This window comes from Podarcis bocagei (genome assembly GCF_964188305.1).
Source record: "Podarcis bocagei genome assembly, chromosome: 11".
Lineage (NCBI taxonomy): Eukaryota > Metazoa > Chordata > Lepidosauria > Squamata > Lacertidae > Podarcis > Podarcis bocagei.
This window is the reverse complement of record NC_138136.1, coordinates 56,684,183-56,705,554: the sequence shown is the minus strand read 5'-3', so window position 1 is coordinate 56,705,554 and position 21,372 is coordinate 56,684,183. Positions and strand designations below refer to the sequence as shown.

Below are 21,372 nucleotides of genomic sequence, written 5' to 3'. Positions count from 1 at the left end.
GTCAAGAATTTCTATATGAACTACCTTACACACCATTTTGGACTCTGGAGCTAGAAGAGCACTTTGTAGAGAGAAAGATTTCCTCTGAAACAGACTAAAGCAGACTCTGAAACTCCTAAACCCAGGGTGAGATTTGATTTGCCTGCAGACGGACTCTTCAAAAATGAATTTTGCTTGCCTTAACACAGCTAGCTGCGTTTGGGCATCTTTAATCAAACAGGAAATAATCAGAGAAGAGGATTCCAAGAAAGCAGGGGTAGAGTGGCGAGAGATGGACTCAGCACATCTACTTAATGATGTACAAGCAGAAAAGAGAAAACCCAACCCAAACTGCCAGGATGGGGAACTGATAGACAAGCAAACCAGGACAGATAGTATTATTCACGTGAAAAATTAACCAACCCTTTGGTGGGACTTGCTTGTGTGTCAGACATATATATGCACTTCCTTTTGGGAGGCGCATCTTCCTCTTCATCAGACGAGCTCTCAGCTGTGAGGTCAATGACGTCAACTTTCTTTTTGCTGACCTCACTGATTGGCGTGGAGCAGGGCTTGCTGACCATGCTGGAACCTGGAAAGAAAAAGTGCAACTGCTCAAGATGAAGGCTATAGGATCTCCTTGTCTTTGAGTAGGAGGTGATGTGCACTTTTGGTGATAAGGCTGAAAGGAGTAAATTGCAAAGCAATTGTCTAAAGTGCAACAGAGGTGATGTTTACCCTCCTGCAAACAAGCACGCGCGCACACACACACCCCTTGTGGCCAAACTGTTTAAACTGAGTTGCTACTCTGCTTTTCTCCATTAAAGGAATGACTACATTATTCGGCTGCAGGCTTGACTCACCATTTCCTCTGCAGTGAGGCCAAGGGGGTGGGGGGGATGAATAATCCCAGATACCATGTTCAAAGATCCAGGAAAGTTTGAACCCTTCACTCTCGTCCTTTGCAGCCTATGGGTTCTTTTGCTTACTGATTCTGTCTTTCTCCAGACCTGCTCCTAACAAGAGCTGTTGAATCTAAGAAGAAACTACATCCAGAGGTGGAGTAAACTGACTATTGTGGAATCCTTAAGATTTTTAAATATAGAATTCTGTCTCATGCCAATGAGTGTGAATCAGGAGATTACCCTCAACTCAGCTGAGGAGTTAGAAAAGAAGGATGAGAGAGCCTTGGCATGGTTCATGCTGGGGCCCTGGTTGACTTTTTTCCACTGGGCTAGGGAGACTCCATGGAGGAAGAGGGGAACGGCGTGTGCCTCCCCTTTTTTGGGTGTGCTTTCTTACTCTTCTTTTATACAGCTGCTCAATTATAAACAATTATGGCTCTTTTAATTCTTTCATGAACTGAGCATTGAGGATAGAGGCAGAAAAAGGTGCAGAATTGCATCATTCTGGCCAGATACGCAAGGGTAGCATCCAGGACCCTGCAGAGAGGCAGACATTTGGAATGATGGGCAGTTGCTATCTGACAAATATATTCCCACGGCTGTACAGGAACTGTTAGGACTGTACCAATGACTCTCTGCAGCCACCTGGTGGCCTGTGAAAGGAATGTCATTTTTGCTTGGCATTGGATTGCAAATGGGCAGAGTTGTCCACCAGGGCAGACCAGAACTGGGATGCTGCTGATAGATATGCCCTGCTCCGTTCTGCACCTGAGAATTTGAAGGTCTAGACACACTGACAGGGACTTCCACCAGCAGTTTCCCTTGTTTGTTGAGCCGCGTGGAGTTGCAGCTAAGCTGTGCTTTGCTGGGCCTCTAGAGTTCCCTTTCTGACTTGGCAGGGCATGGAGGACAGATGCTTCAGAAGTTTAACTCTTCGGAAGCAGGGTTGTTTTGGAAAACTTTATTCTACAGCACTTCCCGGTTGGGGCCATGAGAAGCAGGGAAGAGAGAAAACAAAAGTTGAGGGGTTTTCGTTTCCCTATGTAGGGAGAACGAAGCTCAGAAAAAGAAATCAAGAATAAGACCAGGGCTTTTTTCCAGCCGGAACTCAGTTCCGGCACCTCTCAGGTGTGTGCCAATGCCACTATAATAGAACTAGGGAGATGTTCATGCTGAGTTTTCTAGAAAAATAGCATTGAGCAAGACTTAACAGATAAGTAACAGGATAAACAGATGAATGGAGATCTGAAAGAATAGGCCAGGTAGGTATTTGTCTTCTGGAGAGACACGTTAAAAAATCACGCCCAGCTTCTGAGCCAGATAGTGAAGGAACTGGGAGGCAGTTTCTGCAAGGAGGCAAAAGTATCTGCTGCCTCTTCTGCAAATAGGAGTAAACAGTCAGCCTGGATAGGTTCCCACGTCAACTGGGACAGGGGTTTCATGGCCTGAATTCCAAGTTACTTACTTTCTACCTTGGTGCACTGCGGGCTGACAACTTTCAGAGCCTCCTTCTTCGGCCTCATAGGGCACCAGGAACCATCCTCCTGGAATTTGATCTCATCTACATCTGAACATTCGTTTAGAATTTCCATAAAGAGTCTGGAAAAGAGCATTAAACATTACAAGTTTGTGTCCGCTGACTGTTCTGATGGTGCCTTTGAGTGACGGCTGCTTTAGAAAGTGAAGCTTCCCTTCCAAAAGGAGGTCCCAGCTCCACTCCAACCCAATGGCTCTTACCCATGTGAGCTACAGCGAACTAGCTGTTGTTGAGTCCTACCAGTATTCATTCTGGGACTGAGTGATTGGTAATGAACCACAAATTGTTTTGAGCCTGGCAAGGTATGAGGCCTCTAGCCGTACAGGGTGAATTTTTGTGGAGAATAGGTTTGAGATATTAGATCAAAGAATTTTGAATTTGATATTGTTCAAAACAGCTCGAAGGTAAATTTATAAATCAGATTAATACTTTACTTAAAGTCCCACATCAATCCTTGTGTTCCACATGGTTCGATAAAGATTCCGATCATGAGACAACAGCTAGTTAATCACCCTTTGGAACCATCTGACAGGATCAGGATTCCCTGAGACTCACATTCATAAATTAACTGCTTGTCACCTCAATCCTATAATAAAGCCGTTCACAGACCTCTGGTGGGAGCAAACTAAGTCTCAAGCCAGGTCTATAGCCCTAGAAGCTGGTTGTCAATTTAAAAGGTTATAACCCTTTTATCACATTAGATCTATATAGGCCAAAGGGGTAATGCTGGTGATCGTTCAAGTTGTGATTAAAAAGTGGAGTGTGTCATGGGCTATAAGTTCCAAGCTTCAAATGCAGGTTAGTTCCAATTCTTTATGGCTTTACCACAACCAAGCACATGCCCCTGGAAAGACACAATGCTAGCTTACTTGCTAGGCAGCTCCTGCTGTTAATTCACTGAATGCAGCAAACTGCTTTTATAGTTCTAAGAGCACAGCTACTGCTGCCTGAAAAAGCGAGATACCGCCTCCTCGTCTTACCCATCTAAGATGAGACTCTCATATGCAGCTTTCTTGTCGCACACAGGACATATCCAGGTGGGTTTCTTTTCATTCATTTGTAGATAGAGAGCAGCATCAAAGCACTGCAGGTGGGTACAAGTAACGGCACGGCAGGGAATTGTCAGCCGCATTTTCCCCAGCTGGAGACCAGGTCACGTAGAAAGTGAAAGGCGTCAAAGGTAGGGAGGCAGTGATGGAAGGAAAGGGTGGGGAGGTGAGAGAGAGCCATTGTTAGTGAATGGAATTGGGTACCTTTATGAAAAAGACAAAACCAGACAATCCTTGCTTGTTTGCGGAAGTCTGGAGCCTAGATCCTCACATGAAAGCAATCTACAGTGTGGGTGGGACTCCCTAGGTAAGGGGCAAACTCCTCATTGATCCACCCCCCCCCCAAGTTACAGCCTCTCAGCCATCAGATTGCCTCCCGTAACTGATCAGTCAAACTCATTGTAGGGCATGCTGAATCTTTCAACTTTCAAATTCCAAAAATGAGGGGTGATATAAAGTTGTAACATAACTTGGAAATTCAAAATCTATTTTGTTAAATTAAATTGATTGGTAGGGAAAATGTGGTAGTAAGTAAAATGCGTGTGAAACTGCATAGAAATCATTAAAAATGATTACCAAGTACTTGCAGTTATAGTCTATATTATTATTATTATTATTAAGCATTACCTGACATTTTCAGAAGGTACAATTAAAATTTGTTGGTTTTTCCAAAAGCAGTTTATGTAATTCTTCATAAGACGTAGAATCACCAAACTAAATATTGTCCAATCACAAAAATAGCAATTTTAATTCCTCACACCCAAAAACCTATTTTTAATACCCCTCACTGAAGAAAAAAATTAAGCTTCACCTCATAAAATGACACGCCATAAGCAAGGAAGGAAGTTTTCGTGTTGCGTAAAGTGCCACATACAAATGCCACTGGCATCACTGCATGTCGTGGACATGAGACTTGCACACTTCACAGATCCCATCAGAGATGCTAGTGGAAATGATGTTGGAAGTGTAGACATTTGGGCACCTTGATTCAGAATCTTTCCAGCTCTGTATGTGAATGGATCAAGTGGCTTTTCTTTGGGCTTAGGAGGGCTCCCACTAACAGTATGTGTGTATTTAGTGTTCAGGCAATTTATATACCACTTAATATATTAAAGTATCTCTAAGCTGTGTATAGCAAGTTCAAACAACAACTACTACTGCTAAAAAACCCCAACACAGTAAAACCTTTAAAATTAAAATAAAACCAGTTCTACCAGACATCTTTAGAAGATGCAGTAACATCTTATCAGCTTTCTCTTTATAGTTTAGGGGGCTTTGAAATCCATACTAGAACCCAAATTCCACATAAATATGCAAACCATAGCAACTTGCATATACTGTATTACTAGTGACATACTTATTTGCAGAGTCTACCTCTTAATCTTTATTTTGTTCAGAAAAAATGTATACCTTCTAAACAGTTTACTTAAGACAATAATACTCATATACAATCAGCAAATATTTAAAAATGTGACCAAGTTAGGATTCTGGATAGCCTTGCTGAAACAAAAAGTGTTTTAATCAAAGCAAATAATTTCCCTATAAGACATCATTCCAAGCTATTATCCAACTCTACTTACGGGACACATTAATGATACTCGCAGACTGGTAGTCGCAATTTCACTATCTGGGTCAGCGGTGAGTTTTTCTTTAACTATTATTTTTAAAAAGAATGGGGGAAAGATTTAAAATAAATGCTTTAATATCTTGCTGGACTATAACTTTTAATGTGCAATTCTTAATTACTCAAAAGCTTGAGAGAATAATATATGGCCTAGCTATTTCAAGAATTTGTAAATTCAACATAAAATGATAATGGTACTGACAAAATTTCAAAGCTGCACATTAGAACTCCTAATGTGAAGTTTCCCATCTATAATGCAATTGCTATATAAAATCTGTAAGATGAATGCATTTAGAGCCTGTTGCTGGGACATTGCTCTCACACCAATCAGCTGCCTATGCAAATCTAAGTGGTGCTTTTTTCTTCTTGCAGGGAAAGGGAGGAAGCTGCAAGGTGAAGAGGGGCCCCAGAGTTCTGAATGGCAGCCACCAGACGTAAGCAGCATGGGAGACATGATGCAAGACACTCTAACAGCCCAGCTGGGTATTTGGAACAGCTCCAGAATCCTCTGCATGCAGAAACAAAAATCTGCACTTCAACACCAGGCTAAGAAATTGTTGCAAGGTTTATTCTAGACCCAGCATATTCCCAAGATTTCAGTAAGGCAATTTGTAAAAGTAGAATACGAAATAGTACTTTGCCCTTAATGAAATTTCAACAGGTTGGTGGCAAAGGTAACTCAGTAAAACTAATCTAAACAAGCAAAGTATTTTTAAAAATGGGACTTGGGTATACCACTGTTTTAAGGGCAGCTGAAGCTACTTTGCAACTTTCTTTTGCATTTCAGTTATTAGTTATATGCCAATAATCACAAATTGACATACATGGCTCTCCCGCCTTATTTTATCCTCGTGATAGCCCTGCAAGCAAGGAAGGCAAGGCTGAGAGATAGCCACTCAGTAAGCTTTATGGCTACAGAAGTATCGGAAGATGGGGCCTCCTGTACCCTACTCTGACACTCTAGCTACTGCCCCGTCAGTATACATGTTCATGGTCCAATATTGTAAAATGCTTCAGGAAATAAAAATAACACTTTTGATTCCTATTAGATGTCAAAGCGGCCCTTCCAAAAAAAAGCATTTTCTTCTGCACTCTGGCAATAATACCCTGCTACTCCTCACACTTAGCCACATGGGATGCCAAGAACCACCCTGATGAGAAGCCACCCAATTGCTTTTATTGGAAACCTACAGCCCATTACAAACATGTAACCGAAGGAAGAAAAACACAAGAATGATCTACTCACTCAGTGCCCGGGAATGATCAGGGTTTCGAATACCTTTCATTTTTAGCCTCTGTAGAAGCATGGCTGAAGTGAGTTGGCGTACAAGATACACAGACATTGAGTAATTCTACAGGGGAGGAAATGTGAAAGAATGAAAAGGTCTTTTTCACAGACAAATGATCTTCAGATAAAAGGTGGTATACAAATCATCATCAACAAGAACAGCAGCAGCAAGCCTCCATTTACAGCAGACAGACACACAGAATCAGATCATAGTAAGTTAAAAAAGAGAAATAGTGTTGCATGAATGAGTTATTTATTGCTATTACAATTTATTATCCGCCCTTCACCTGAGGTCCCAGGGCAAGTTACAACAATTAACAATTCAAACACAATATTAATATTAAAACATTATTACACAACATTAAAAACCGTTTAAAACAATCTAAAATTACAAAAATAAGGTGGGTCCTAATAATATACCTCTCAAATGCCAAAAGCCAGGATAAAGAGGCGCATCTTCAGCATTCACTGAAAGACGTATAACGAAAGTGCCAGATGCACCACTATGGGAAGGGAATTTCTCAATTTAGGAGGTGCCACAGAGGTGCCACAAAGCTTCTGTGGGTGAAGGAGCAACCAAGAGGGCACCCTCCGCCCTGCTTAGCACCCAAGAGGGTCTGTAGGCAAGGAGGCAGTCTTACAGGCATTGTGGCCCTAAGTCACTTGGGGCTTTAAACACTAACGTGAGCACCTTGAGTTGGGCCCGGAAACAACCAGTGCAGTGGTTTTAAATCAGTTTATGGAAGATCAGAAGGTAACCCCAGCCTTATCTTGCCACTGCATTCTGGGCAACAGAAGTTTCCAAGTCATCTTCAAGGGCAGCGATACTTAGAGCACTTTATAATAACTCAGTCTGGAAGTTACCAGAGCAGGGAATACAGTGGCCAAGTCATCTCTGCCCAACAGGCATCTGAGGGTGTCAGAGCAATGCACTCTAGGCCAGATGACACAAGCCAATTCACTACTAGGCAAAGCTCTGCTGGGCAGCTACTTGCAGATGCAGCGATGGCGGAGAAGCTAGCTTTCTCCTTCACCACCATGTGGTAGGCACAATGGTGTAGCCTCACCCACGTTTGGACCTGTGTTCTAGCTGCCAACCCTCCTGTTTCAATGCACGTAGGTCACTAGAAATCCAAGGCAAGGATTTATACTTTTCCTTCAAAACAATTCTACATTTGTTTTCTTTACATGAAGTCATTTTGCAAGAGGGAAAGATTTCAATTTACCTTTCCAATTTCAGATGCCCAGGAAATAGAAATCTGATTTGGCACTGCAGAGGATAGCCTGACTAGAGATGTAATATTCAAGGGGCGCCCCGGCCTCTTTTGCTCAATTCCATTTTTGGGTGGTGGAGCATATCCCTAAAAAACACAGACAAAAAATCATTTTTTCATTTATATATATTTTCTCTTTGGAGACTGCTCAAAACATTGCAATTTCTAGTAAGTTACAGTATATGCAAGCTAAAATTAAACACTAATGTCCCATTGATTTCAATGGAAATTAAAACATTTGCCAAGCATCCATTTGTTTTGTGAGCCTTACAGCACAATCCTATACATGTTTATTCAGAAGTAAGCCTCAATGGGTTCAGTGGGTCTTATTCCCAAATGCGCATATAGGATTGCAGCCTTAGTAACTTAAGTTTGAGGGAGGGAAGAAAGGACTGCATCACTTCTTTATGAAATAAGTTCCTTAAGAAAGTTAGTTTGTTAGTTTACTCGAAGCTTTGCTTCGGGAAAGCAAACTTGGCTACAGCACCACACCAGTAACTTTAAGTATGCCCCACGGAGAGCCTCAAGGTCCATAAATAGCAACACCCTAGTGGTCACGGGCCCTAAGGAAGTTAAATTAGCTTCAACCAGAGCCAGGGCCTTTTCAACTCTGGCTCCGGCCTGGTGGAACGCTCTGCCTCATGAGACCAGGGCCCTGCAGGATCTGATTTCTTTCCGCAGGGCCTGTAAGACAGAGTTGTTCCGCCTGGCCTTTGGCTTGGAGCCAATTTGATTCCCTCCCCCCCTTTCTTTCTTTTTTCTTTTCCTTTCTCCTCCTGCGATGAGGCTACATTTTAATACAGTGGTGCCTCGCAAGACGAAAATAATCCGTTCCGCGAATCTCTTCGTCTAGCGGTTTTTTCGTCTTGCAAAGCAACCCTATTAGCGGCTTAGCGGATTAGCGCTATTAGCGGTTTAGCGGCTATTAAAGGCTTAGCGGCTAAAAGGCTATTAGCGGCTTAGAAAAAGGGGGAGGGGAAAGCAAAAAAAATCGCAAGACTCGCAAGATGTTTTCGTCTCGCGAAGCAAGCCCATAGGGAAATTCGTCTTGTGAAGCGCATCAAAAAACGGAAAACCCTTTCGTCTAGCGGGTTTTTCGTCTTGCGAGGCATTCGTCTTGCGAGGCATTCGTCTTGCGGGGCACCACTGTATTTTAATGTTTCAATCTTTTAATGTTGTATTTTAATTTTGTTTTTAAGTTGCATTCATTCAACTTATTTTTATTACTGCTTGTTAGCCACCTTGGCTGGGAAGGGCGGGGTATAAATAAAAATTATTATTATTATTATTATTATTATTATTATTATTATTATTAAGCCAGAGAAGGAAATTAGGGGAAATTCCAAGCTGTGAATAAAGGATTTCCAAATCTGCTCTGTGAATAATGCACACTAATGCAGCATCAACCAAGTTTTGTAACTGTATTTTTTCACAGATCCAAATACTAGTTATTTAGTTCCACAACTTTCATTCTAGAGACATTTATGGGTAGTTGTGTGGCAGAGGGTATTTGTGTTGAACCAAAGGTGAACTGTTCTGGAAGCTTTGCTAATGCCATATTGGTAGTCAAGATGACCCCACAATTAAATGGTAGTTGTTACAGCAATGAGCTCGTATATGTTTATATTCGCTTGCTTTGATCTAGGCTAATTGGCTTGCTTTGATGTTACCCTTATCTGTGGGGCTTGGGGTGCTGGGCTCGAAGCCCGGGAAAGGGGAGCTATCAGTAAGGTTTGGATACTTGCCACCTATGCCCTCAGCTAGTCAGGTTAAATGATGTATGCTTCTTTGTTGCATAAAAAATGTATAAATGTTTGCTTGGGTGCGGACAAGACATCTCCTTGCTGCGAAGTCTGTCATGCGTCTGCAAAAGCTACGAGAACTAGCACGCTGCTTTGCTGTAAGTCTACGCCTTCTTTAACAAAGCACTTGAACAGCTCACTCTGTTTTTAACATCCTTTGGTATCCCTGCACCCAACCACTCCCGTGAGCCCTCCTTATGGCCAGTGGATCAGGATGGTATAGCACCCATTGGGCTGGCAAGTCAGGATTACAAGAAGTTTAAAACAGACGCGCCATCAAAAATTTCAACAGCTTACCGGCAATGGAAATAGCTTTCCATTTACTTTTATGCACAAGCTACTAGGGTAGTTATCTTCTTGGGGGCAGCTGGTTTCTGCCAGGCATAACCTGTTTGCAGAAAATAATATTGTTGAATGGCAGTGCATTGAAATGTACTCCATTAAAAGAGGCATTTATACATTTATGTAAATAAGTTGGTCACCTCAGCTGAACTTGCACAGTGTAATCCCTTCTGCCTCCTGGCAAAAAATCCCTGTCACAACAAAAGCAGAAGTTACTTAGACAAGTCTAAGGTTGCTTTATCGCTTAACAAGTCAACTCCTCATGCAACGGTTACCTTCCTAATCCTGATTTGTAACTCTACCTTGCTTTCATGAATATAAGTATCTGCAAGCACAGTGAGAGTCCACTATTGATACAGATATACGGAGAGATACACATACACACAAAACACTATGGACAGCAAAAGATCAAGTGTATCCATTTCCCATAGACAACAACAAGTGAAATTCTGCGAACATATGGCTAGCTTTCATAGTTGCAGAGATAAACCTACAGGAGGGCTGTCAAATATTCTCTGAAACATCAGAGGAACAGCCACCGAACTCATCAGTACTTCCAAGTGTCATCTTCGCTAGATCCATTTACTGTATTTGTGGGGGATGACAGGCTGAAACCTCAATGCTGTAATTCGCATCGCAAATTAGCACTCACCATATTCATAAAAATTACATGCACCTGAACTTAAAAGTTAGCAGCTGTCGTAAGTCTATCATATTTCCAACAGGGTTCTCATTTTTGAACAATCTGCCCACTCTCACTGTAACCTTGGAAAAATATGTTCATTCTACAAGATTAACTGAGATACTACTATTTTGCTAGGAAGTAGTTTTCAGGATTCCAAGAAGCCATCAGTTATTTTTATGGGATTCCCAGAGGTAGATCAAGTGGTCTGGAATTCTGCCAAAGAAAATTAACCAAATCTGGTATGAGGAAGTTCAGGCTAGACGTTCTGCTATTACCTGGAAATGCAGATTTCTCTGACTTGCTGCGGTGTTAAAGCAAAGATAAAGAACTTCTCCTGGAACCTCTGAATACTGCTCTGTACTGCAAAGGGACACAGAAAAGTTTAGCTTTAATTCACTGACAAACTCCAGAGTCCACAGAAGGCAGTACAGAAACGGGTGTCTCATAACTTTCCCAATTTCACAAAAACATGACTTTTAAGTAATGGAACTGTGTAGCTTTCAGGTCTTCCAGATTAAGTGCATAAATCGTACTTTTGAATTTAGATGCATTTAAAAGTTCACCGAGTGCCATCAGTTCCCCAAGCAGCTATACTTCATACATTTCAGCAGCTTGGCAAGCTAATAACTTTATTGTCATCCCCAATAAAGCCGGCTGTAGTGTCTTGAGAGTTAGCATGCTGTGTTTTCTGAGGTAGGCGCACCCCAGCTGCACAGTTAAGTGATCTGCACTGCTCAGTTGAAAAATCCCACTTACCTAAGCTTGTAGGTTTGATTAGAACATCTAGTACATCATAAAAGGGAAGGCTCTTCAGTTGAACATCCGGATGCACAGGTGGAATTGGAGGTGAAGGCTGCTGCATCTCAAAGCGAGGCTTTGTGTCCTGGAGCAGCACTGAACTAAGAGGTGAGGATGGGGATTGAGGAGTGACTGATGTAGATGGTATTGGGTGCAGACCAGCAACAGCTAAATCAGGTTCCACGGGAGATGAGCTGCTGTCCAAATTGAAGACTGAAGGCTTTAAAGAGGACAAGTCAGAAAGACCTTCTATTGTTCTGGGATATCGTCGCCTGTAGAGTTCTCGGATCTTTATCTGAACTGCTGGGCTGCAGCCACTCTTCAGCAAGTGCAATGCCCTCATTAGGAGGTCATGTTTGCGTCCACTTTTATTACGTCCAGCAAAGCCCAACAGCACTTGTAGTTCAGAGACCCGAAAACTTGATACCATATTCTAAGGGGGAAACAGACAAACAGTGTATCAAACAAGAACTGAGAGCACTGAACATACAGATACAAACATGTAAAATGAAAAAGGGGTTGCAAATTGCACTTTAGAGGCTCTTTAGATACTATATCGTATATCGTACATGGAGACGGCAATAGCAAAGCCTTCATGATTTAGTCTTTTTTACAGGAAACATGACCACCACATTGTGGAAACATTACCAAAAAAAACCATGAGCCACCGAACATTAACTGTGCTTTGAGTGAAATCTACAACCACAAGGATAGAATATAAGGGTCTCTCATATACAGGGTCAACGTCCAAAAAGTTTCAGGAAAGCAAGTCAGATCAGCTTTCTGAACATACAAGTTCTATCTAAACTAGTTAAGATGGTAGGTCTTATTTCCGCTGGTCCATCACAACCATCTAAACCAGTGTTTCCCAACCACTGTTCCGCGGCACACTAGTGTGCCGCGAGATGTTGCCCGGTGTGCCGCGAGATGTTGCCTGGAGGGAGGTGGGCGAGTTGGGCGGCGAGAGGCGGGGCGGCGGCGGCGAGGAGAGGCCGCCCAGCGCGGGGCTCTCGCCGTCTGCCTGCCTGGCTGCCTGCGAGCTCGGCGGGCAGCGGCTCCGTCCGCAGCGCCCGCCTTGCGGCTCTCATTCCCTGCCCCTGCCAAAGCTCACCCAGCCAAGCCGCGCTCTCCTTCCTACCTCGCTTTGCTGCCTCCTCCCCCCCCACCCCCAAAGCTTGGAGGTTCCCCAGCAAGGGGGAGGGGAAAAAATTGAAACTTACACTTTCGTGCGTCCCTCCCGGCGTGACGCTGCGCGCTGACGTCACGGGGCTGTAATGGTGGTGTGCCTCGAGATTTTTTTCATCAAACAAGTGTGCCTTTGCCCAAAAAAGGTTGGGAAACACTGATCTAAACCATTCCTACCTGTAAGCAAAGTTCAGTAGCAAAAGCAAATGACGAGTCATTTGTGGTGGCTGCCCCACTGATGTAAAACTTCCCTTCTGTAAAAGATCCATTAAAGTCTAACCTCTAAATGCCTTCTGGAAGCACTCAATGACTTTCCTATTCTAGCCTGCTTTTAACAGCTGGTCTTAAGCAGATATGGAGTATGGTGTCTATACTAAATCTAAGCATGATTATGTGAAAATATCACATATTCTTCTCTATGCACCTCTGCTGTGTGTGTTTCAATATCACAATCCCCTTGGGACAGTGAAATGTCTTCCCATTATCTGAGAAGCACCATGCACATGGATGGGACTACATTAATAAATATTAACAATATTTATCTGGGTTATCTCTTTTCAAAATCTGTTGCCTTCCTCAAACAAGTGAGAACAGTGCAGAAGATGTAACAAATGTTTTGATAAAGCTTCTCATTTTATGCTTGAAAATTGTTTCTTTCCATCTGTCAACCAAGAAAACTCTCAAGTAAAGCTCTTTGCACTTTCAGTGTTTAAAACAAGCTAAATCAGAATCAACACGTTTTAGTTCTGTAGCCAACATGTTTAGACAGTATTACCAGCTGCCCACATTACTGATGCAATAACCACAGGTATCATTACAGTCACAAAACAATAGTTTGCTTCTGATCATTTTTACTCTCGCCTCAGCCACAAAGCACAAGAAATACAGACACAAACATATTGGCAACACCAGCCAGAACCAGTGCTGCACATACAAAGGAATTTTATTATTTATACAGCACCAATGTAGATAATGTTTTAACATAAGCAGAAGACAACAAGTCATTGCCCCACTTACCATCTCTCAAGTTTGAACAGTGGATGAGAAAACAGACTTGGGGATTTAAGAAAAGAAAGCAGCGGGAAATGAGTTAAGTTGTAGTGCATTACCAATAAAAAGCTGTCTGTGTGAACTCTTAGAGAAGAGGAAAAGCTTGCCCCGGTGAACCAGAGAGAGCTTGGGCCATAATGTAAATTAAACAAGTAGCAGAAGTCAATGTAAGAATACTAATATTTTTCTAGTGCTTTCAAGGGTTCAGAATACTTCACATTAAAAAAATCCAGCAAAGCAATTCACTATTATTATTCTCCATACTCTATGGATACACATATGTCTTAGAGTGGCTTGCCTAAGACCACCTATTGATTTTATCACGGCAGAACAGAGATTCAAACCAAGGATTTCCTGGTTTGTAGCACAGTATCTTATCCACTATGCTACTGGTCTTTAACTGGTGGATTGGGACCCACTACTGGGCCAAGGCTTGATCCAAAGTGAGTCATGACAGCAACACTACCACCATACAAATACATGGGGGGGGGGAATAAATGGGCCCCCAAATACACAGTTGGGTTAAAGATTGGTCCTGGGTCTGAAATAGTTTACTGCTCCTGCACTATGCTACATCAGCTCTCATGTATATGGGGTAGCTGGAGGAAGTGAGCATAATTCTTTGCTTTCCTTGGTGGATCATTTCTATGCACAAGCGCAACAAACACTTAAAAAATAATAATAATTACATACTCATTTCTGTACAGCAGGAAACATTAAGAATGTATGATTCCTAAACAGTTGTAGTTTAAGACTAATTTCCCCATTCCCACTTCTCCGGTTCAGCACATGCAGATGAAAATGGTAGTTCAATTTCTGTGTACTGTATTGTTCTTATAGTCATTCCATCCCCACAGATGCTTGCAGTGCTTTATTTTCTTCAATGCAAAAAAAGTTTTAAAAGCAAGAGACATTGGCTGCTTATGGCAATTTTCAGAATTGGCAGAGGTTCTGATGTTATATTGTAGAATTAAGCAAATAAGCAATATCAAATGAAACAAAGATTTAACAATAGCTACGCAGGTTGCTTAGCATCAAGAGGAAGAACTATTGCCTTCTACAAGTCTTTTATACATACAACAATGTAAAAACAGAAGATTCTGAACATTACCACAACTTGCAATGAGTATGTTGGGCTTTTGCAAAAGCATTTAGTAGCTTGCGTAATTGGGAGTCACTTTGCTTCCGAATGGAAAATGTTGTCGAAGAGTTCCCGATTATCATAATAATATTGAGGACTAAACACTCCATCAGGATATCTATATTTTGCGATGGTTACATGCTGACCTGTCCTGGTCATCACACATGGCAGTCATAGCAGGAGTTCCACATGACAATCTGGTGTCATGTAGGTGTCATGTTAATTAATGAGCTGGCATGACCAGTTTGCTTGAAAAAGAGATACTCCTAATTTCCATTTGTAGCAACATCTACCAGGCATGGAAAGCCAGGACACACCTGAGGACTGAGGGATGGCTCTTAATCCTTTCCTTTGAGGCATGGTTAGTAACTTCTCTTTTTCTCAAACTGAAAACAAGCTTCTTTGCTCAGGCATTTGTAGGATGTTAGCTGTTGACCCCAGGTAGTAAGAAATAATGGCCCTACAGTTTGAAGAGGTTGTTTCAGCTGCTCTCGTTATTCTACCCCACCCAAGGGTTGCATGTGACAACAGGTGGGCACTATTTAAAAAAAATATAGAGACAGACACCTTTACTCTCTCCAATAGCTCCCTGCATTTGCTACCAGAGTCAGAAACTGAGACATCTGAAGTAGCCCACCAATAGGTACCAACCTCTGAGGAACTTCTTTCCAGACCAATACATTCAACTGCAGAGTGGCAACTGGAAGATCTGAGAACTTAACTTTGGCCCACTCTAATAACTCTTCTCTGTTTTATTGTATTTCAAATATATTAAGCCATCTCAAGTATTTTAGTTGGTAAGCAAGGTAAAAATGCTTCAAAATAAATAAACAAACACCATGTTTGGGGATTCCCAATCTACTCCAAGCAAGCCTGCAAAAGAACTTGGTACTCTTAAGAAGAATGAAATGTTGGAATCACATTACACTCTCAAGTGTCCTGCTTGTACAGGAAGAGTAGTAGAACACAGGACTCTTATCTTTTCAAATTCATCCCATTTGCATCAGAAGAAGTGAGATTATATTCTGACTACCCATCACATTATATTCTATTATTACCCAGTAATAGGCACTTTTTAAAAAGTTTATACAACTATTATGTACTCATTCCATAGTATATTATGTACATTTGCATTGTTTTCGTTTTAGAAACCAGCCATGATCCATTAAATGTTGCATTTTGTTTTTAATATTAATTAAATACTTGGTTAAGGTGATGGTAAACAAAAGGGATCTGTTTACTTTAGTGTAATCCACAGGGTGCAACTGTCAACTTCACACTGTAGGAATGCTACGTTCAGTAACCTCAATTAACCCATCTCAATTATCCAAGAATTTCCCTTCCTTTTAATATTTTATACTCTACTTGTTTCTTTCTGGCCTGCTCAGTTATTTTAGCCTTTTAGTTTCAAGTAGTCACTTCATACAAAAGATGTAACCAAGGGACATTTAAAATGAGGACGGACTTCATGGGATAGTTTAAAAATGTAAATGGTGTTTGAAATTATCCTCTTCTATACAGATTTCAGAATCCTATTCTGTTCACATTAAGCTAGTTTTATTACTGAAATAATTAATACTATTAAGGTTCTAGCTCTGTGTGTGTGGTTTTATTTTTAGAAGAACGTTGTGTGCTTTTCATAATTTGGGGTACTCTTACTTGCAAGTTAGTAGCTGCCGAGATAGCTTTCTGTTGTTTCTTAGCTATATATCTTGTTCATCTTAAAGGGCGATGTTTTCTTAAAGGGGTCACCATGTTTGTGTCTGTAAAACAAAAAAATAGTAGGAAGACATAGTAGCATGGAGAATGGCTACGGAGGTTTGCTATTTGAGGCTTTTATTCCAATGTTTACCAAACATTTTGGTAAAACAAAACTGAAGAGGACAGGGTCAGACTAGGAAGGCAAACTCAAGATGAGCAGGGGCTGGTTATGTGATCAGTCAAAAAAAGAATGAGATTGATCTGATATCATAAATAGTGCTCAATAACTGGAAAACAAGTGACATTTTGAATTACAGAAAGCCTGCAATTTATGCAGGGATTATGTTCTGGGGATAGCACCTAAAGCCAAAATTGTGTAGTCAAAACACATTGGGTGCAGTGGTGGGTGGGATTGCAAGTTTTCTCCCCCTGGACGCCTTCCCATTTTTTATTTTTTTATTGCCAAGCGCATAAAGCTGAATGTGCATGTTAAAAGTGCCTAAGTTGCGAGTGTACTGTACTATAAATTCAGTGTTTTAAGTATAGAAAGGGGAACACCAAGGCTAGGCTGTTGTCTATCATTTTTGCCCTACAACCTAAACATGATACTGAACTGTCCCTCTATACTTTAGTATAGAGTCTCCACCCCCATCGTTCAGCCCGGATACTGAGATCCAGCGCCAAGGGCCTTCTGGCGGTTCCCTCATTGCGAGAAGTGAGGCTACAGGGAACCAGACAGAGGGCCTTCTCAGTAGTGGTGCCCGCCCTGTGGAACGCCCTCACATCAGATGTCAAAGAGAAGAAAAACTACCCGACTTTTAGAAGACACCTGAAGGCAGCCCTGTTTAGGGAAGTTTTTAATATGTAACACAGTACTGTTTTTAACACTTGATTGGGAGCCGCCCAGAGTGGCTGGGGAAACTCAGCCAGATGGGCGGGGTATAAATAATAAATTATTATTAATTATTATTATTATTATAGTATCTCTGCATCTGAATTTAAATTCAGAGAAGAATATTTTCTTCTTCTAAACATATTCCAACTTAATACAGGAGACGTACACAGCAGACTATCCAAATATGTTTGGTGCAGTTGTCACTTGCTATCCCTGTAAAGACTTTTGTTCAATTCCTGCAAACAGAGCGTAAGACAAGTAGGAAAAACTGTATTCTTCTGCTGGCTATAGAGTCATTCTCTGCTACATGGAATCCTGACAACAAATGGTCAACCCAGAACTCCTCATGATCCAATTGCGGCTTAATAAACAAGGATGCACAAAAGTTCTATGCAGTCCCCTTCAGACTAGGAAGATGAAGTTAACCACAGCTTCCAGGTGTGCAAACCACAGGACTATACTTAATAGTATCTAAATAGATAGAAAAGCAAGACTTAACCCATAGCTTAAACCAGGATGTGGTCATGAGAACACAAGTCAATTTAGGGACACTGATGGAAGCAGAGAATGCAAGGGCAGCAGAAACATTGTGTATCACCTGTTGATTTTGGAGAGTGACAAGATAATAGAGACCTGTGTAACATGTAGGGCTCAAGCAAATGGGTGGCTTTTTGGGTCTTCCTGTTCCTGAACAGTTTCAAGATGGTCATTCAAAAAATCTTTGACCCTTTAAGAGTTGGTACCCACAGTCAGTTGCTTTGCTTTTTGCTTCCAATCCAATCCCCTTTTCAACTGTGCCTTTAAGGTTGTAAACCTGCAGGCAGGGACTGTAAAGCTCTTGCATAAGATGCCCAGGGAACAATTTTAGTTGAAGAGTAAGAAAGAAATGCCTTTTAAGAAAGATTTGGAAATTTTACATGCTATGCTACACTTATCGTATACATGTTATATACATGCCATATTATAGTTCTTACAGTTGCAGAACACTTAGTAGAAAAATAAAATGAAGCATTACTAAAAATAAACCTGAAGTAGGCATTACAGAAAGACACTAGCATGCAAGAGGTAAATATTAAGTCCAAACAAAAGTTACGCGTATGGAAGGCTGTGAGTATGCCCACATCATCAAAACTAGTGTTAGAAATTCAGATACATATAACCGAATTGCTGAATGGCACCTTAAACCTAGGCTGAAATCAACACAACAGAATTCCAGACACCATCCCTCCCTGTGTGTTTTGTTATTATTAATATGATTTCTATACCACTTTATAATTTACAGAAATAATCTCAAAGCAGTTTACAAGACATTAAACTGCTTCAAGTAAAATATTTCAGATCCTTCTCTAAGCGACATTTTGCTTTCCCCATATTTATTTATTTACTCACTTAATTTATATAGAGCTGCTCCACAGCAAAAGCACTCTGGGCAGCCTGGGTAGTGCAGTAGTTGAGTGTCAGACTAGGACGTGGGAGATCAGGGTTCAAATCCCCACTAAGTCCTGAAGCTCACTGGGTGACCTTGGCCCAGCCACAACCTCTTAACCTACCTCACAGGGTTGTTGTAGGGATTAACGGAGGAGGGGAGTGAACTATATATTCCTTGGAGAAAAAACTGGGAGAGAAATGCAGTAAGCTCTTCTGCTTACCTGTTTTACAAAGCTAGAGAGACCAGCCAGATGGAGATGTCAGTTGCCAACCTGGCATCTAGAAATCTCCACGTGGTCCCAATTGGATCTGCACCAGTTGCAAAACATGCTGGACTTCTAGCTCATTTCTAACACTGATCAATACTATACAAAACTATGGTGCAAGAGGAAACATGTAGGTCACTATCAACCTTCCTCTTCACTGTCAACTTTTTTCGTAATCCCCCCAAAAGGGGGGGGGGGGTTGTAATCTAAAAAAAGTTTGCAAACTGGGACATGCACTTCCAGGTTTGACGTGTTTGTAATCCAAAACATACCGTATTTTTCGCCCCATAGGACGCACCTAGTTTTTTTTTGGGGGGGGGAAATAAAGGAAAAAAATTTTCCCCCCAGGTGCGCTGTGCTAAGCCCGAAGCTTGGGGTGTGCGGAGCTCAGCGCGCCCCAAGCTTCTGGGTGCCGGCAAGGTCTCCGCTAGCCGTGGGAGAGCTGGGTCTCCCACGGCTAGCAGATAGCTTCCTGAAGCCTGTAGAGCGAGAGGGGTCGGTGCGCATCGACCCCCCTCGCTCTCCAGGCTTCAGCGAAAGCCTGCATTCGCCCCATAGGACGCACACACATTTCCCCTTCATTTTTGGAGGGGAAAAAGTGCGTCTTATAGGGCGAAAAATACGGTATGCAAACCAGACTGTTTGTAAACTAAGGCACTACTGTACAAAGATTAAAGCCCTTAAGATTACAAAGAAATACAGAGCTCAGACTCAAGTCCTTGAAGTGAAGATAATTCAGCATTACGTACACAGTACAATGTCACTAATGCAAGTTCCTGTGGGATACAAGGAATGCTCAGATAAGCACAAGACTGTTTTCAGAGACATGTTTGTACAGATGCACAGTTTTGGATAGCAAACATTAACCACTTATCTCCAACAGGAATTTTTATTCTCCCCTTATGCAACAACAAAACATTTGACACTTGTTGCTACACAGTGGTTCCCAGCAACACTGTTATTAGCAGCTGTAACCTGCAGGTGCATCAGTACAAATATGCTGACTATTCTACAAGAGATGTTATATTTTGTCTTAAAACATGTACAAAGTGCGCACAGAATACATAATTTGCTTCAATATACAAGAGGGTGAATCTGAAAACGTCTGCAATCTGAGAACATCACTCTGCAGCCCAGCCTTCTTCTGACCTCCACCAGCCAAAAATAAGTGAGGTATTTATATGGTCAGTTACTGCTGATTAGGTAAAAAAATCAGCTTAATTTACAGAGGAGGAGGCAAGGTATTTCCCCAATGTAAGGAATTGTTGTTAGTATATTCCACCTTCTTCCCTGATAGGAACTCAAGGCGGCTTACAGCTAAAATAGAAACAAGCTAAACACAAAAAATGAATCATTTATAACAATTAAAAATGTTTTATATAATATATATATTAAAATATACAGAATATCACAGGAAGGGTGGTACTTCAACAAAATACTATGAAATGGAGTGCTAATCAGTAACTATGAAGAGGCAAACACAAGGAATGAAGTGCAGAATATATCACCTCCTTCCATGCTTCTAAGAACTTCTGCTGTTAAAATAAACTGGTGCTGACATAGCTGACACAATCAACAGAATAAATCTGAATCAATGAAATGTTTTGCATATTACAGCTCTGTGGGATACATATTTCAGAAGGGGAAGAAATCACTTGATAGAATTTTCAGACAACAAAAGCAATGGCACGTATAGGCAGAATTGTATTGTATCTATAGCCTTTACATTCTTTCTGAAGTTTCTTAGATTAGCCTAATCTTAAACTTTCCAAACACTATACCTCAAATACTAACGTTTCATCAGGTCTATCTTAGCAAACTTTAAAGACAGGCAACAAAATTATCAAGGGCAGGGAAACTATCTGATGCAAGAAAACAAGTCTTTCAAATCATCTTTATGCTTCTTTCTCCCCCCACCCCATGCCCCACTTATATATATAGAAACTTAGTGCAAACTATTTTTTATTCAACACTTTAAAAAAAATAATACACATGCCAAAATAAGTATTTATAATAACAGTTTCTCCAATTCAGTCTACTCCAGCTCAAGAAACAAATACAGATAAAATTTATTCAGTCATATGTGGTATAAGATCCAAAATACATTTTAATGAGGTTTAACTTAGGATCTTGCCACAATCCATGTGTGTTATTTTGTCCCTCAAACTCCTAAATTATAGGTAACCAATTGCCTGTTTTGGACAACGTCATAATACTTCTCAAGGAGCGGGGTCAAAGTCTGGAGGGTACTCCTGGATCCATCTCTGTCACTAGCAGACCAGGTAACCTGAGTTGCTAGAACTGCTTTCTACCAGCTTCAGGTGACGAAGACAGCTATGACTGCTTCTGGAGCAGGACAGCCTGATCGTTGCCATCCATGTGCTGGTAAGCTCGAGACTGGACTGCTGCAGTGTACCCTATGT

The 21,372-nt window shown here is 41.3% G+C and overlaps 1 protein-coding gene across 10 annotated transcripts in view; it reads right to left on the bottom strand.

Annotated features, from left to right (window-relative positions):
• Positions 1-21,372, bottom strand: part of PIAS2 (protein inhibitor of activated STAT 2) — a 42,641-nt gene that overhangs the window by 14,403 nt on the left and 6,866 nt on the right. For 8 of the 10 annotated variants that reach the window (XR_014012873.1, XM_081212902.1, XM_081212899.1 and 5 more), the window contains 10 exons: positions 11,242-11,716; positions 10,761-10,845; positions 9,941-9,991; positions 9,756-9,846; positions 7,609-7,743; positions 6,341-6,446; positions 5,051-5,124; positions 3,402-3,562; positions 2,350-2,483; positions 403-571 (listed from right to left, as the gene is read on the bottom strand). Coding sequence is in view for 9 of the 10 variants with exons in the window: in XM_081212899.1 (XP_081069025.1) it covers positions 403-571; positions 2,350-2,483; positions 3,402-3,562; positions 5,051-5,124; positions 6,341-6,446; positions 7,609-7,743; positions 9,756-9,846; positions 9,941-9,991; positions 10,761-10,845; positions 11,242-11,716 (1,481 nt within the window). In the remaining variant the exon portion in view is untranslated. Of the gene's footprint in view, positions 1-402; positions 572-2,349; positions 2,484-3,401; positions 3,563-5,050; positions 5,125-6,340; positions 6,447-7,608; positions 7,744-9,755; positions 9,847-9,940; positions 9,992-10,760; positions 10,846-11,241; positions 11,717-16,318; positions 16,423-21,372 lie in introns of those variants that run through there. The other 2 variants (XM_081212901.1, XM_081212900.1) reach the window with 1 other exon arrangement.